The sequence below is a fragment of the Pristis pectinata genome, chromosome 10 (assembly GCF_009764475.1).
Source record: "Pristis pectinata isolate sPriPec2 chromosome 10, sPriPec2.1.pri, whole genome shotgun sequence".
In the NCBI taxonomy this organism is placed as follows: domain Eukaryota; kingdom Metazoa; phylum Chordata; class Chondrichthyes; order Rhinopristiformes; family Pristidae; genus Pristis; species Pristis pectinata.
Genome location: NC_067414.1, coordinates 97,709,639 through 97,726,857, shown reverse-complemented (window position 1 = coordinate 97,726,857; position 17,219 = coordinate 97,709,639). Strand labels below are relative to the sequence as shown.

General features: G+C 53.6%; 1 protein-coding gene across 4 annotated transcripts in view; it reads right to left on the bottom strand.

The window, feature by feature from the left end:
* LOC127575481 (serum response factor-like) overlaps positions 1 to 9,253 on the bottom strand; it is a 65,332-nt gene extending 56,079 nt beyond the window's left edge. For 2 of the 4 annotated variants that reach the window (XM_052025414.1, XM_052025416.1), the window contains exon 1: positions 8,544 to 9,253. In XM_052025414.1, coding sequence (XP_051881374.1) covers positions 8,544 to 9,053 — 510 coding nt within the window. In that variant the 5' untranslated portion in view covers positions 9,054 to 9,253. The remainder of the gene's footprint in view (positions 1 to 8,543) is intronic. The other 2 variants (XM_052025413.1, XM_052025415.1) reach the window with 2 other exon arrangements.
* Positions 9,254 to 17,219: the final 7,966 nt, after the last annotated feature.

Genomic DNA, 17,219 nt, shown 5'->3' with positions numbered 1-17,219 from the left:
ACTCAAGAGCTCCTTGTCACCATCACTGAACTTCTACTCTGACAACAGAGCAGCAACTTTCCAGCAGAGAAATCCCCTCCAGGGACAAGGTCCAAAGGGGATGGACAAGGTGAAGGAAATTTACATCCTTTAATTAAACAAGTTAACAATTAAATGCATTCAAATTTACATTTTCAAATGGTCTAGCATTGGAATTATTAAAAACACAAATTTATAACTTTAGGCAGCTTCTCATGTTTTTGAAAAGTCTTCACTTTCTTAGATTAAGCTTGTCACTGAACTCTAACAAACTTCTACAGATGCACCATTGAAAGGAGCCTGGTCTGGTATGGCAATTCAAATGCACAGGAACGCAAGCAGCTTCAGAGAGTAGCGATACATCACAGGCAAATCCCACCCCACCATCCAGGCCATGCCATCTTCTCACAGCTACCATCAGGCAGGAGGTACAGAAGCCTGAAGTCCCACACCACCAGGTTCAAGGACAGCTCCTTCCCTTCAACCATTCAGTTCTTGAACCAACCCCAATCACTACAGTTTAACACTATGACCACTTAACACTAAAATAGGCTTTTTTGTTCTAATTAGGTTCTTTCTTGTAAAAACTGTTTAATTTATGTTTTGCGAATGTTGTATATCTGATGCTGTGTGCTGCAAGTTTTTCCATTGCATCTCTGCATGCATGCAGTTGTGCATCTGACAAAAAACTCAATTTGAACTTTTGAGATTTGCAGATCAACACCCAGCCTCCAGGTCCTGTATCATTCAGTGGTTTAGAGAAACAAGGCATGCAGAATTTGCCTTCAGAAAACATTGCAACAGCTCAGCTGTGTTCAAACTTGAGTGCAAGGTTCTTTGGAGTACGACCTCTCTCAAATGCAGCACAGACTCATGCTTACGTTGTGAACTGGGCAGCGGTGTCAGATGTTATCTACTTTACACCAGGGGAGGGTACCCTGAATCAAACCCAGCCCACAAACAGCCAACCCTTAGCCAGAGTCCAGGCCCACGCACAGCAAACTCAGCCACTCACGTAGGCAGGGCTGTGCTCAACACCTTCCCAAATTAGAACCACTCAACTTTACTGTGTAGTGGCAACACAACCATCACACACGGGCCATTGTCACAACCCTCACTAACCCTGAAACAGGCCCCACAATGAGCAGGAAAACCAGTGATGGACCCATCCCAAGTAGGAAGATCCCATCCCTTCATTAACACAGGAATGGGCAGTTAACCCATTAACCCTTTAAGGCACCTTGGTGACATGGGGGAAGGGGTGATCCTCGTAGATACCAAAGGTGCTGCAGCAGTTGACATCAGTTCAAAGGCCTGGGTGAAAATTCCAAGTGCCTGCTCCCAGGGAGTGAACCACACTCACTCATGGGGTTATTATATCATAGGGCAGGCACGACAGTGTAGCAGTTAGTGTAACACTAGTACAGCACCAGCGACCCAGGTTCAATTCCCACCACTGTCTGTAAGGAGTTTGTATGTTCTCCCCGTGTCTGCGTGGGTTTCCTCTGGGTGCTCCAGTTTCCTCCCACATTCCAAAGACATACAGGTTAGGAAGTTGTGGGCATGCTATGTTGGCACCAGAAGTGTGGCGACACTTGCGGGCTGCCCCCAGAACACTACGCAAAAGATGCATTTCACTGTGTTTCGATGTACACCTGACAAATAATTTCCAGAGACATTCAACCCATGCACCTCCACATGCCCACCCCACAAACCAACCACTCCTCAGTCCCCCACCAGGAACATCCCCAATTACTGCTGAATGCATCTGCAGTTCCCAGCCCACATTAGTGCAAGTCAACCTAACCCCCTCTGCAGTAATTCTCACAACCTGAAGGCCCATTGCACCAACCAACCAGTGCCCTAACCACAGCCCCAGCATTACAACCAACACCCGGTGGACCCAGCAACATCAACACCACATAGCAAAACCCTCAAACACTTCCAATTCACATAATGCCTCCTCACAACCAGCACATTTATCTTTCCAGAGGAACTCACACTCCAAGGAGAATGTCACCAAGTGAACGTGTTTAAGCCGGGAAGTTTGAATCTTCAGGTCTCCGACTCTCCCTGATCCTCCTGAAGGTTTTAATCCACAGGTGACCCCCACAATCCTTCGTCACAGCCCTGGCACCTCAACGAGACTTTCCCTCCGTGCAAGAGTTCTGACAAAGCCAGAAGCTCCCACAGTCACCAGTGTGGAAGGTGACTGTGTTGGGAGTCACCTCCCCACAGCATTGGAAGGCTAGTCCCTTCTCACCCAGGTGCTCAACTGTAACCATCCAGACATTGCGACCTAGGGAGAAACTCCTGCCCATGCCTTGGGTCACAGGGACTACACGAAAGGGAGCAAGTGAAATATCAAAGTTGACGATATCACAAAACCCTTGACCCAAGAGGGCCACCTTGCAAGGGTGGAGCCCCACAGGTCCTTTCACTCACCCTCCACAACCCTACCCAGGGATAAACCTACACCCCCCCACCCCAGAATAAAACTACACCTCACCACCACCCCCTTCAGTCCCAAAGACATGATTGTGCTGTACTAATTAGTGCAGCTTCATTTGCCTATAGTTGGTCTATAAACTGAACTCCAATTCTTAACTTAATTAACTCCAATGAACCCATCTAAATGCCAAGCCTACTCACACAGAGGAGAATTTAATATCCTATGAACGTTCCTTTCCTTCTGACGATTTCTTAAGGCTGCTGTAACCAGTGACTGATGATCAATAGGTGAACAACTTGACAGATTGGATGACACATTTTACACTAAACGGTGCATCCAGTACCCTCAGAACCCCAATCAGGGCAATATTCAGAATGCTGATCTGCCTGGAGTCAAGGGCTCCACATGCAGGAGCAATGAATCCAGAGGATGACTGAGGAAGAATGGATGAGAACAACAGAGGGCAAGAACTAGCACAGACCAGTCCAGAAGCACAGACAAGAACCATACCAGTCTAAGCACAGGGGCTCATTCCCCAGTCCCACCCAGCAAGTCTCCCAATCATGTCACTTAGCCAAGTAAGGTGAAGCAGCCCACAGTTGGAAGTGTTAGCACTCCCTCAACTCGTGTGAGCACAGGTGAGCAGGCAGCCATTTCTGGGAGTGACCCCTCCCCCCCCCCCCCACCATCAATAGCCCCAGGGAATCATAATCACAGACTGGTTCAACTCTGGCAGTTGCTCAGTTAGCATCCTGCCCTCGAGTGGAGCTGGCATCATCCAGTTAACCATTTGATACCCAACCATCTCTGACACAAACTTGGGCACCAAGTGAAACTATCAGGACTTTCATAGGGGATTCCCCCCCCCCCCCCCCCCCCCACAGACTTCAGTGTAGGAACCATCTCCCGGTCCCATGCTGAATAACAGCCTCCTCCCACAGAACTTGCTTCATCTCACTGTCAGTACATCTTCCTCATTTCCCCCTCCCAACCCCCCCCCCCCCCCCCCCCCCCAATCAGCTCCAACACATCTGACATACTGGAACTGAGAAGCATCGAGCTCCAAGATTTCATTTCAACTCCTCCACATGGTGGCAAGTCCCACACCGTAACCACTTGCCCTCAAAGTCTGCTCTCACCACTGAAAACTTTCAGTCTTGCTAATCAGTGATCCCGAGGAAGAAGGAAATAAGCTGCTCTGCTATTCAGCCAGATCACAGCTCATCACGAAGGGCCATCATCCTAAAACGTTCTCCCGCTGCAGTTGCTGCCCGATTATCTTCAGTGTTGTTGCAGCTGATCAGATCTTGGCCTCAGCTCCACTTTCCCATCAGTTCCCAGGCTGCCCTTTGGAGCAAACATCTGCCTATCTCAGCCATGAATACATTCAATGACTCAGCCACCCTGGCAGAGAGAGTTCTAAAGTTTCACAACCCTCTGAAGAAATCCTTCATCTGCCTTAAATGGGCAAACTTTTCTCAAACCACATCCCCTCATTCTGGGTAGCCCCACAAGGGAAAGCCTCCACTCCCCATCAACCCTGTCAACACATCCCACCCATCACCACCACCACCCCCAGAACCTTATCTTTCAACAAGAACCTTGTACTTCTCAACTCCACTGACTGTTGGCCCAACCTCTCTACAAGAATGAGAGAAAGATTTAAGTGGAGCGTGGCTACAAAACGTTGCATCACAACGAGATCTGAGGACAGAGCACATGAACCACAGAGTAAGCATGCAGATACAGGAAGTGATCAGCAAGGCCAACAGAAAGTTGGCCTTCACGGTAGAGAGTACAGGGTCTAAAAGGAAGGAATTTTTGGTGCAAGTTTGCAGGGCACTGAGACTGCACCTAGAGTAGACACACAGCTTTAGTCTCCCTGTTTAAGGGAGGATTTGCTTGCAGTACAGAGAAGGTTCGTTACCTTAATTCTTGGAATGAAATAGCTGACACAAAGGAAGGTTGGGCTGATATTCACTGGAGTTCAGAAGGATGAACACCAAGGGGACATTTCCTCTGGTGGGGAACAAAAAACTAGGGAACAGTTTCAGAAGAATGGGCCACCCATTTGAGATGGAGAAAATCTCTGGAATTCTCCCCCCCCACCCCCTGAAAACTGTGGAGGCAGCATCACTAACTTGATTCAACACAAAAGGTGCACAAACAGTAAAACTACACAGGAGTCAAGGACTATGGGAAATTGGAGTAGGAGGTCAATATTGAATCATCCACAACCTTACTGAATGGTGGGACAGGCTTGAGGGTCAATTGAACCACCTTTGCTCACGTGATAAACCCTTTGCTCCAAAGATCAGTCTTCAATGCATGTGTAATACTCTTTAAATATAGAGATTAAAACCATACACAATTTTCCAAGTGTGGTCTCACCAGGAGTATTATTTTATACTCTACAGTGAAGGCCAACTTTCCATTGGCCTTCCTCATTACTTGATGTCCTGCATGCTGTGTGTTTCATGTACAAGGACACCGAGAACCCTCTGTACAGCAGCATTTAAAAAATATTCTGTTTTTCCAATTTTCCTACCAAAATGGATAACCTCCTCCCACATTAGACTCAATCAGCCAGACTTCAGCCCATTCACTCAACTTCTAGCCTCATGTCCTGCTCACAACTTCCAGTCCCATCTTTCAATCATCCTTAAATCCGTCTCCACTCCACTCTTCCTTCACCCATGTCATTAAAAGATTGTAAACCGTGGAGGTCCAGCATGATTGCCTGTGGTACCTCACTAGTTCCAGCCCCCTCCCAGCTCAAAAATGACATTTATCCCAACTGTGTTTTGTTTAACAATACTGTATCATGTGAATATTTACTCCAGTGCTATGAGCTTCCACCTTGTGTGGTGAACTTCCAGCATCTGATCAAATGCCTTCTGGAAATCCAAGCACTCACATCTACAGGCTCCCCATTACTCATCTTGCTCGTTACATCCTTAAGCACCAAGAAGTTTATCAAACACCATTTCACAAAACCACGTTGATTCTGCTTAGTTGATTATCTTTTGACTTTTTAAAGAAAGTGTCCTGCCAGCATCTTAACAACAATGGATTCCAGCACTTCCCCAATGACAAATGTTAGGCTAACCAGCCGATAGTTTCTACTTTCCAACCCACTCCTTTTTCCGAATAGTAGCATTTCATTTGCCATTTTCCCAATCTGCTGGGACCTTTCCAAAATCTAGGGTACTTTAGGAGTCCAAGACATCAAATACCTCTGCTACTACTTCTTTCATGACCCTCGGAAGGAGATGTCAGGTCCAGAGGATTTGTCGGCCTCAAGCCCATTAATCTGCCAAGTACCTTTCCTCCAGTGAAATTCCCCACCATTTCTCCCTCTGATCTTCTTCAATGATCGCAGTGCTTTTGGAGAGACACTAATCTTTTATTTAAAGCCACTGCGACTTCCTCAGTTCCCTATTATTAATTTGCTGGTTGTATTCTAAGAGACCAAAGTTTACTGTCTGAGAGCTAACTAGCCCAAAATTTAACTCCTCTCTCTCTTATTTCTAAATGTTTCCCGATATTCCAACCTACAAGTGCATGCAGTTTGATAACATGTTTTTTTTTTAAGTTCACCACAGACGGATCATTTCTCTCAATAAATCTACTTCTCAATAGAATGGATTTTTGGAAAACATTTATCTTCTGCAGGTTACCTATCACCTTGTTTTTCCATTCTATTTTCCCAGATCACTTTAACCAGCTCTGGCTTCATACTTTAACCATTTAGGTTTAAGACTAGTTTCAGACCCCAGCTTGGAGCTCAAACCAAATAAGAAATTCTATCACATTATGATCACTCTTCTCCAGAGCATCTTCTTCTATGGGATTAATTAATCCCATCTCAATATGTACAGCCAGATCCAAAATAACTCATTCCACAATGTACCATTCTGAAAAATTGTCCCAAATACACACAATGCACCAGCTGCCTAGACTACCTTCACCAATTTGATTCATCCAATGAAGAATAAAGCCATGCACAAATATTGCAGAACCCATTTGCAAACAGCACCTGGACTGGGCCTCAGCCAATGTCACACCAGAGAAAGATGGAAGAACTGAGGTAGTAGTTCCATTGCTGGAATTACATCTCAAGTTACTCATCACAGCAGAGCTCCTTCTCTCTAATAAATCCATCGCTGACAATCAGAATGCAAATTTATTTGGGCACTGGGGATTGCATCTGACTCCACTAAATTACCTTCAACTGTGACAGGCCAATCCGTTCTTCAACAATCTCAGTTGAAAACCAGGGGGAAGAAACAACATGAACCACCAGGCTGCATGCCACATTGGCCTTGTACTGCCCAGGGGAGGTGAGTGTGCGGTGCTCCTGCATGGACCAGCCTCACCAGACAGATGGTGGACGTGCCACTACACATAGCCACACAAACCATCATCAAAGCCAAGAAGTCAATCACCTCTCTCTATCAAACCATCACACCCAACCCAATGACAGGATGGCCGTGCTAAACATCACTCACTGAACCCGAATCATAACCGTGGACCGGGGTACCAGAGAACACCAAACGTGAAGAGAAATGGCAGGTGTTACAGAACAGAAAGTATCCCACCCCAAACCCCAGGTTTTAAATAGCATACTAACTGAAACCTGGGAGCAAAACAGAAAGAAGCATTCTAACCCAGAAGGTATTGGCACCACTTATGTAATATACACATCACCCTCAATACAATGATTTAACTCCATCACTTCACAGGAGCAGAGGCTCCCCTGCAAGGGACAAGAACCTGGAGAGATTTAAACACAAGGATGGGAGTTTAGAACACATGCGGGGGTTAAATGGGAACTCAACGCTGGTCAGAGACCAGAGTTATAGGAGACAGCCATTTTAACAGAGGGTGGAGGTCAGAGAGCAAGGTGAAGGGAGACAGCATTTTTGACTTGGGGGGGGGGGGTGGTGGTGGTCAGGAGTGAAGGAGGGGTGACAGAAGGAGCAGTTTTTGGATGGAGGTCAGGAGTGACAGAGGCCCCAGCAACGAGGGACTCAGTAGCAGACAGGCCCGAGGACAGAGAGACAGCAAACATGGGTCACACCAAGGTTACAAACGGCCTGGCTCAGCCTGTGATCCAGAACACAGTTGGAACAGTGGCAGGAACTAATTGGGAGCTGGAGTAACTTGCAACCCTCCCCCCCATTACAATGAGAAGAAGCAAGCATGAGAGATTGTCACCACAGTCCCAATAACCACCAGAGAGTACCAAAACTAAACAAAGTTCCAAAAGTCTACAACAACCACTCCAAGTATGAACCAGGAACAGCTTCCCTCCCCTTAGCAACTCATAGATCCTGCTGCGCAGCACACTACCCCTCACACAGAGGATGCTTCCCTATAGTAAAGCACTGGTCGACACCCGGGCCCTGACCTTGGAGGCACTGAACAGAAATCTAGAGAGCTTGGCTAACTGCTCTTCTTCCCCCCCCCCCCCCAATAAACCCAGGGGTTCGGGCCCAACATCTGCCCTGTCACTTGAACGTAGAACAGGCTGGAAAGTTGGCATATTCCCGCTCTGCACATCGCGGGAGCACTCTGGACCATCAGGAAGCAAAATGCAACTGTTGGCTGGTACGGGGGAGAGAGGGACGCCATCGATCCAGAAGACAGGCATCAGTAAACTTAGGTGCAGCTCCTCGTCACCCCACGAAAGGTCACCAGGTTACGGTGCATCTGCTACTTTGCGCCACACGAGGTTAGGCAACTCCACAGGGCAGCCGTCCCGCAGACGGACACCAGTGGCTGGATTTCCAGCAACCTGTTGATGCTTCCCAACTGCAATATTTTTCTGCAGCCACGATGCTCCCCGCCACACATCCCAACAAGTTGCCGGAGCCTTTCTCACCTCCACTAGCTCGGGGGCCGGGGGGGGGGGGGGTCACCTGCTCCCCCATCAGTATGAAGTAGGGCGGGGCGGGGAGGGGAGGGGAGACCGCCCACCCCACTACCCCACCGCCCAGGTTAACCCAGCGGTCGCCGGCGAGCTGTCAGCCGAGGCAGGCAGCTGTCAGCGGCGGGTCGGGCCCCTCACCTTCTTCATGATGCCCGTCTTCCTCTTGCTGAAAGTCGTGTACCTCCTCAACTTGTTATCGATGAATTCCATCTTGATCTTCACCCTGCCGCGCGTCTTCTTACCGGGTTTCAGCCCAGCCGCCGCCGCCGCCGCCGGGCCTCCGGCCGCCACCACCCCGTAAGCCCCGCCGCCACTGCCCGCTGCCAGCCCCGGGCCGCCGCCGCCACAGTCCAAGCTCGGGTCGTGTCCGGTCAAGCCGGCCGCCGCCACCTCCATGTCCGACACCCTGCGCTTCACCCCGCGCCTGTCAACCGGGGCCGGGGGCACCACCAGGTCATCCTCGTCGTCGCTGCTGGCCTCCGAGCCGCTGTAGGCGGAGCCGAGGGGAGGCTCCCGCTCCCGGTTGCGGATGCTGCCCGGCGGCGGCGGGGGCGCTGCGGGCGGCGGGGGCGGCGGGGGCGCCTGCTGCAGGCTGCCCGCGGTCGAGGCGCTGTCGCTGGCTCCGGCTCCGGCCTGGCTCTGCAGCATGGTGCGGGCTCCGGTAGGTGCGGAACCCGCCGCCGCTCTTCCTTCCCTCCCGCCACCAACTCGCTACACCGGCGGCCGAGGCGCGGCGCGGCGCGCTGCTCCCCTCCCCGCCCAGCAAATAATCCCGCGCTCAACCACAAGCCCGCATCACCCGACCCACCACCCCCGCCCCGCAAAGAACCTGACTCTTCCCCCCCGCGCAATGCCGCGGCTCCAGGGGTAAATCAATGACTGGGGGCTCCGGCGGCCGAGGATTCCCTCAATGGCGGAGGCAGCGCGGCACCGGCGCCCGGCACTACTTTCGCCTCCCCATATAAAGAGACAATGTTTCCTTTTATGGCGCGAACTGCCCTTATATGGTGAGTCACCGCTCCGCGCGCTGATTGGCTGAGGCCCGGTCGGCGTCACCGCCCCCTCCCGAATAATTTACATACCAGTGCGGGCTTCCAATTACATCATAGGTGGGGTGTGGATGGGTGGGTGGGAGGGAGGGAGGGAGGGGGGGGGGGGGGGTGGGTGGGTGGGAGGGAGGGAGGGGGGGTGGGTGGGTGGGTGGTGGGTGGGAGGGAGGGAGGGGGGGTGGGTGGGTGGGAGGGAGGGGGGGTGGGTGGGTGGGAGGGAGGGGGGGTGGGTGGGTGGGAGGGAGGGAGGGGGGGTGGGTGGGTGGGTGGGAGGGAGGGAGGGGGGGTGGGTGGGAGGGAGGGGGGGTGGGTGGGTGGGAGGAGGGAGGGGGGGTGGGTGGGAGGGAGGGAGGGAGGGTGGGAGGGAGGGAGGGAGGGTGGGAGGGAGGGGGGGGTGGGGGGGAGGGAGGGAGGGTGGGAGGGAGGGAGGGAGGGTGGGAGGGAGGGGGGGTGGGTGGGAGGGAGGGAGGGAGGGTGGGAGGGAGGGGGGGTGGGTGGGAGGGAGGGTGGGTGGGTGGGTGGGAGGGAGGGTGGGTGGGTGGGAGGGAGGGAGGGGGGGTGGGTGGGAGGGTGGGAGGGAGGGAGGGGGGGTGGGTGGGAGGGAGGGAGGGAGGGAGGGGGGGTGGGAGGGAGGGAGGGGGCGTGGGTGGGAGGGAGGGGGGGTGGGTGGGAGGGAGGGAGGGAGGGAGGGGGGGTGGGTGGGAGGGAGGGGGGGTGGGTGGGTGGGAGGGAGGGGGGGTGGGTGGGTGGGAGGGAGGGAGGGGGGGTGGGTGGGTGGGAGGGAGGGAGGGGTGTGGAGGGAGGGGAGAGAGGAGGAGAGGGGGAGGAGGAGAGGGGAGGAGGAGAGGGAGAGGGGAGGAGGAGAGGGGGAGAGGGGAGGAGGAGAGGGGGAGGGGGAGGAGGAGAGGGGGAGGAGGAGAGGGGGAGGGGGGGAGGAGGAGAGGGGGAGGGGGGGAGGAGGGGGGGAGGAGGAGGAGAGGAGGAGGAGGGGGGGAGGAGGAGGAGGGGGGGGAGGAGGAGGAGGGGGGGGAGGAGGAGGAGGGGGAGGGGGAGGGGGAGGAGGAGGGGGAGGGGAGGAGGAGGAGGGGAGGGGGAGGGGAGGAGGAGGGGGAGGAGGAGGAGGGGGAGGGGAGGAGGAGGGGGAGGGGGGGAGGGGGGAGGAGAGGGGGAGGAGGAGAGGGGGAGGGGGGGAGGAGGAGAGGGGGAGGGGGGGAGGGGGGGAGGAGAGGGGGAGGAGGAGAGGGGGAGGGGGGGAGGAGGAGAGGGGGAGGGGGGGAGGAGGAGAGGGGGGAGGAGGCGAGGGGGAGGGGGGGAGGAGGAGAGGGGGAGGGGGGGAGGAGGAGAGGGGGAGGGGGGAGGGGGAGGGGGGAGGGGGAGAGGGGGAGGGGGGGAGGAGGGGGGGGAGGAGGGGGGGGGAGAGGGGGAGGGGGGAGGAGGGGGGGAGGGGGGGGGAGAGGGGGAGGGGGAGAGGGGGAGGGGGGGAGGAGGGGGGGGAGAGGGGGAGGGGGAGGGGGGGAGGAGGGGGGGGAGGGGGGGAGGAGGGGGGGGGAGGGGGGGAGGAGGAGGGGGGGGGGGGGAGGGGAGGGGAGGGGGGAGGGGGAGGAGGAGGGGGGAGGGGAGGGGGAGGAGGAGGGGGGAGGGGAGGGGGAGGGGAGGAGGGGGAGGGGGAGGGGAGGGGAGGAGAGGGGGAGGGGAGGGGGGAGGGGGAGGGGAGGAGAGGGGGGGAGGGGGAGGGGGGGGAGGGGGAGGGAGGAGAGGAGGGGGAGGGGAGGAGAGGGGGGGAGGGGGAGGGGGGGGAGGGGGAGGGGAGGGAGAGGGGGAGGGAGGGGAGGGAGGGGAGGGAGAGGGGGAGGGGAGGGGGGAGGGGAGGGAGAGGGGGACGGGAGGGGAGGGGGAGGGGGGAGAGGAGGGGGGAGGAGGGGGAGGGAGGAGGGGGGGAGGGGGGGAGGGGGAGGAGGGGAGGGGAGGGGGGAGGAGGGGGAGGGGAGGGGGGGGGGAGGAGGGGGAGGGGGGAGGGGGAGGGAGGGGGAGGGGGAGGGAGGGGGAGGGGGAGGGGAGAGGGGGGAGGGGAGGGGGGAGGGGGAGGGGAGGGGGGAGGAGGGGGGGAGGGGAGGGGGAGGGGGAGGATAGGGAGGGAGGAGGGAAGGAGGAGGAGAGAGAGGGGGCAGGGAGAGGGGGTGAAGTGGGGAGAAGGGGGAGGGAAGTGGGGAGGAGAGGGAGGTGGAGGGAGGGAAAGAAGGGGCTGGAGGGAGGGTGGGGATGAGGGGCAGAGCAGGATAACTAGGGAGAGGGGAACAGAGGACAGGGAGCAGCAGAGGGGTGGAAGGAAAGGGGGCAGGGAGGGGTCAATGTGTGAGGGAAACGGGGCAGGGAGTAAGGGAGAGGGGCAGGGAGTGAATGGGAGGGAAGAGGTTAAATGAGTGATGAGGTGGAGAGGGGGAAGTGGGGTTAATGAGTGAGTGGGTGGAGAGGGGGAAGGGGAGATGGGGCCAGGGAATGTCTCCTCTGTGGCAGAGAATTCCACACCTCTTCACCTGTGCAATTCTCTACAGAGCAGTCGAGGCCAAATCACTAATTCTATTTGAGGGGTTAGTTCCAATGGCCAAAGATATGAAGAGGTAGGGGGAGAAAAGGGGCCTATACTTGGATGATCAGCCATGGTCTTGTCGATCGGTGGAGCACACTTGAATTTCTATGTGTCTGTGTCCATGTCCTAGGTCGACAACACATTATACCTGAGAAACATTGTTTTTGTTGATTTATTGTCAACAGAATGTAGTGGCACCATAAAACGTGGGAAGGAAACTGTGCAAGGCACAAGTCTGGAAGTCGAAGGTGTCATGGTTGATCTCGGAGGACAGATCAGAAACCGTTCTTCCACAAGAGTTTGGGCTCTTTCTCTCGAAGATTGTTGCATAGTCAGGAAGCAGACTGAGGAAGCTCTTACCACCTGTAATTAGCAAGAACACAAGGTTGAGTGTGTGGAAGGTGCGGTGACTGGTGGAGGAGGCTGAAAGCTGAAGCTCACCTCTGGGACTCAGCCTCAGCTGACTAGGATGTAGATTCTCTCTGTTGGTCTCCATTCCCCGCTCGTCCATGCTTCCCATCGCCTCTCTCTGCCTCTCTCCCTCTGCCTTGTCTTACTCTTTTTTCTGCTGTAAGTGACCATTTCATCTCCCCTTCCTTTACGATTTTGCCGTTCTCCTCTTCCTCTGCTCACCTTACCTTCATCTCCTCCTACCTCTGCTTGCCTCGTCCTACTCTTGCTCCGTTTGTCCCCATCCCTCCCACTTCCCCATCTTGATTTCTGTGCATCTCCCCACCCTCTCTCCCTGTCTCTGCCAATCTTCTCTTCCTCTATTTCTCGCTCTCTGTCCTCTCTACCTCTATGTCTCTTCCCATCTTCTCTTCCTCTCTCTATACCTCGGTTAGTTTCTTCTTTCCTTCTCTCTCTCTGCTGTTCTTTGTCTCCCCTTCTCCTTTCAGTCCATTTTGTCTTCCACTCATTGTCCCTGCCCATTTTGTCTTCCACCCTCCACCTTGACTTCCTCTCTCTCTCTCTTGCCATCTTCTCTTCCTTCTTATTGGCCTCTCCGTGTCCGGTCTTTCTTTCCCTCTCTCGTGACACCTTCCTTTCTTCCCTCTCTGTCTTTTTTCTCCCCGTCCTCCTCTCCCTCTGGTTACCTTGTCTTCCTCCCTTTCCATCTTCGTACGATCGTGCCTCTGATTCCTGTGCCCGCATTGACCTTCTCTCTCTTCCTTTGTGCCTCTCCACTTTCTCTTCCTCCCTCTTCCTCTCTCTGTTCAGCTGGTCTCTTGACTTCCACTCTTGATTCCTCTCCTCATCTCTTCCCCTCTCCTTAATTCTGCCCATTTTGCTTGCCTCCCTCTCTTGTCCTCTGTCTTCCCATGCTGTTTTCCTGCTCTCCTCCTCTTCCCTCCCTCTCTGCCTATGTATCTTTATCTGTTTCACTTTAGCTCCCGTTACGTGAGAATACTCTTTCCCTTTCTCTCCATAGATCTCTCTGCCCATTTCACCTTTCACTCAGTGACTGTCGAGACCCCCTCCCTCTCTCCCTGTCTACCGTGCATTCCTCCCTTTGCCTGTCTTGTCTGTTCCCTTCTCAATTCTTGTCAGAACCCTTCTGTGAAAGATTTTGGAAGCTTTCACTGTGATCCCAGCCACCAGTGGTCCACTGTGTAAAGCAGCAAATGCTTCAGCAACTGAGCTCAGTGATGTCATTGGCAAAGAGATTGTGAGAAATGTAAATGTCACCGGGCCAGGGGCGGTGTTGGCCTCGGGTACAAGGAAGGAAACCGAAACACTCTTGCCACCTACAGAGAAATGGCAATCGTTTCTCTGGGCCTGTACTCAATGGAGTTCAGGAGCATGAGGGGGGAAATCTCATTGAAACCTACCGGCTACTGAAAGGCCTGGATAGAGTGGACATGGAGAGGATGTTTCCATTAATAGGAGAGGAGGACGCAGCCTCAGAGTAAAGGGACGTCCCTTTTGAACTGAGATGAGGAGGAATTTCTTCAGCCAGAGGGTGGTGAATCTGTGGAATTCGTTGCCACAGAGGGCTGTGGAGACCAAGTCATCGCGTGTATTTAAGGCAGAGATTGATAGGTCCTTGATTGGTTAAGGGGGTTACAGGGAGAAAGCGGGACAGTTGGGGTTGAAAAAAATCAGCCATGATTGAATGGTGGGGCAGAATCGAAGGGCCAAATGGCCTGATTCTGCTTTTATGTTCTGTACTAACATTGATGACCACAGACACTCAACACATTCCTTTCCCACCTGCTCCTGGGACCATAGGTCTTGGAATCCTTCTCCTCCACCAAGAGCACAGCACCGCGAGGACGTGGCGGCACAAGGAGAAAGTCGGTGCGTCCCACCCAGCGCGTTGGTGCCTGAGGCAGCCTCACCCACACCCAAAGACCACCTAACACAACTGGGTAGAGTCCATCGGAAAATACAGCACAGAAACAGGCCACTCGCTCCAACTTGTCCATGCCAACCAAGATGCCCATCTATGCATTCCCTCATTCATTCTGACTTTGTTGGCCTATCTCCTTCATTCTATGTGCCCTGGGCCTTGACCCCTCTGTCAATGGGAACAGTTTTTCTCTGTCTCCCCTCTCCAGACTTCATGATCAGATCCCCTCACAACCTCCTCTGCTCCCAGAGAAAACAACTCCGACTTCTCCAATCCCTCATCCCTGGAATCAGTTCCGTAAAGCTCTTTTACACCCTCTCTAAAGTCTTTCCATCTTTCCCAAACAGTGGTGCTCAGACTGGACCCTACTCGTGGACAAATCATATAATTGTTCATCAGGACTTTTTAGCACATGTTCCCTCAGTACCCTGGGGTGGCCCAGTGGCGCAGCGGGTAGAGCCACTGCCTCACAGCCTCGGAGACCGGGGTTCAATCCTGACTTTGGGCACTGTGTGGAGTTTGCACGTTTTCCCTGTAACTGTGTGGGCTTCCCCCAGGTGCTCTGGTTTCCTCCCATGTTCCAAAGATGTGCGGGTTGGTGGGTTAATTGGCTGCTGTAAATTGTCCCTAGTGTGTAGGTGAGGGGTAGGATCTGGGGGGAGTTGATGGGAATGTGGGGAGAATAAAACATGGGGTTAAATGTAGGATTTATGTAAATGGATGGTTGATGGTCAGCACAGACTTGAAGGGCCAAAGGGCCTGTTTCTGTACTGTGTCTCCCTGGCTCTGACACTGTCTCACCCTCTGTCATTGCACACTGTAAACCCTCTAAGTATCACTGTCAGACTTGTCCCTTTTAAACATGAGAATGTACAAAATAGAAACTGCAGTGGACCATTTGAGCCTGCTCGACCCATTCTGACAGATCTTTTACCTCAGCTCTGTTTCCCTGCACTAACCCCATATTACTTCATTCCTTCAATATCTAAAAGTCGATAATCTCTGCCTTGAACATACTCGATGACTGAGCTGCATCATTTCTTCCAAAGATTTACCACCCTGTGGATGAAGAAATTTCTCCTCATCTCTGGACGGCTGACTGATCGTTGGAGACTGTGATCCTTGGTTCTAGACTCCCCTAGCCAGAGGAAACATCAACTCAGCTTGTATCCCACCACGCTTAACTGGAATTTTGTACATTTCAATAGGATCACTTCTCACTCTTCTAAACTCCAGAATGTATCAACATAATCTGTCCATATACGACAATCCTCCATCCCAGGAACCCATCTGGCTGACCTGCAGAGACGGGTACAATTACAATGTTTAAAGCACATTTGGACAGGTACACAAATAGGAAAGGTTTAGAGGGATATAGGCCAAGTGCAGGTGAATAGGACTCACTTAGATGGGCATCTTGGTCGGCAGAGACAAGTTGGGCTGAAGGGCCTGTTTCCCCGCTCCTTTACTGCCCTGCATCTGTCACTAGTCCTGTCCACAATATTCCAGCTGCAGTCTCACTATAGCCCCACGTAATTGGAGCAAGACATTTCTTGTACTCAAATCTATTCCACTTAAAGGCCAACATATTTTTGCCTTCTGACTTGCCTGCTAAACCTGCACATTCATTGAGTTGTGTAGAAGGACACACAGGATCCTCCGAACACCAATCTCTCACCAGTTATAAAATATTTCACCTTTCCATGTTTTTTACATGTGGATGACCTCGCCTTTCTCCACATTACACGTCATTAACCATCTCCCTGCCAACTTCTCTACATCCTCCCCATAACCCACATGCCACCCAGCTCTGCATCATCAGCAGACTTGGATATAATACACTTGATCCCCTGATCCAATCAGATTGTGTCCCAGCACTTCCATGTGAATGGTGTTCAGGTCTGTCAGTGTTGGACTCTGAACTGAGCAGAGGTTGTGCCAGGGGTGGCCATGACACACCAGCTCCACACGGACCTGACGCAGTGAGGTCTTCGTCCCTGGGCCACAAGTCTGAGGCAATCAGAGACTGTGCCCTGCCCTACTACCACTGATGCACACACACCCACACACAGTCTCGGCTGGGGTCAGACACAGGCATCCTTACTCCCCTCCTCCCCTTCACCCTGCATTGTCTCCTTCCTTACCCCAAATCTCCACTTACCCCCTACACCCATTCCACAGATGAATCACCACCCACCCTCCTCAGCCCCTCTCCCCCTCCCTTTCCCTGCACCAGACACCCCCCTCCCCCACTCTTTCCTTTGCCTTTACCACCACCACCCCAACTCCCAAGTCCTCCCCATGACTTCCCTCACTCTGCAGCCCCGAGGAAAACCTCAGGCAAAGGTTCTCCAGAGTGGGTCAAACCCTCCAACACACACACAACTCACACATGCACTCACACATATATATACACACACTTTGCACTCATACACAATTGCACACACACCACACACCTTGCACTTGCACACACATTCCTTATACACACACACACACTTGCATGCACACACACACGCTCACCCCCCCCCCCCACCCCATTCCATCCTCTGTCAATGGTGCACAGACGATTGGCAGGAAGTTGCTGGGGTTGCCGACTTCCCTGCTTGTGGGAGTGTTGAGTGGAGGTGGTGTCTGCCTGGATTCACACCTTCCCTCCAGCGGCTGCATCCTCCTGCAACAACACCCAGCTGCAGAAAAATGCTCCGTTTCTTCACAAAAGCCAGCCTCAGATCACGATTTGAAAGGTGCAGATACCACACCATCAAGAATTAAATCTGCCCTGTGCAAGTTGTTCATAAACCATTTTTATTTCTGAGAGGTTATGG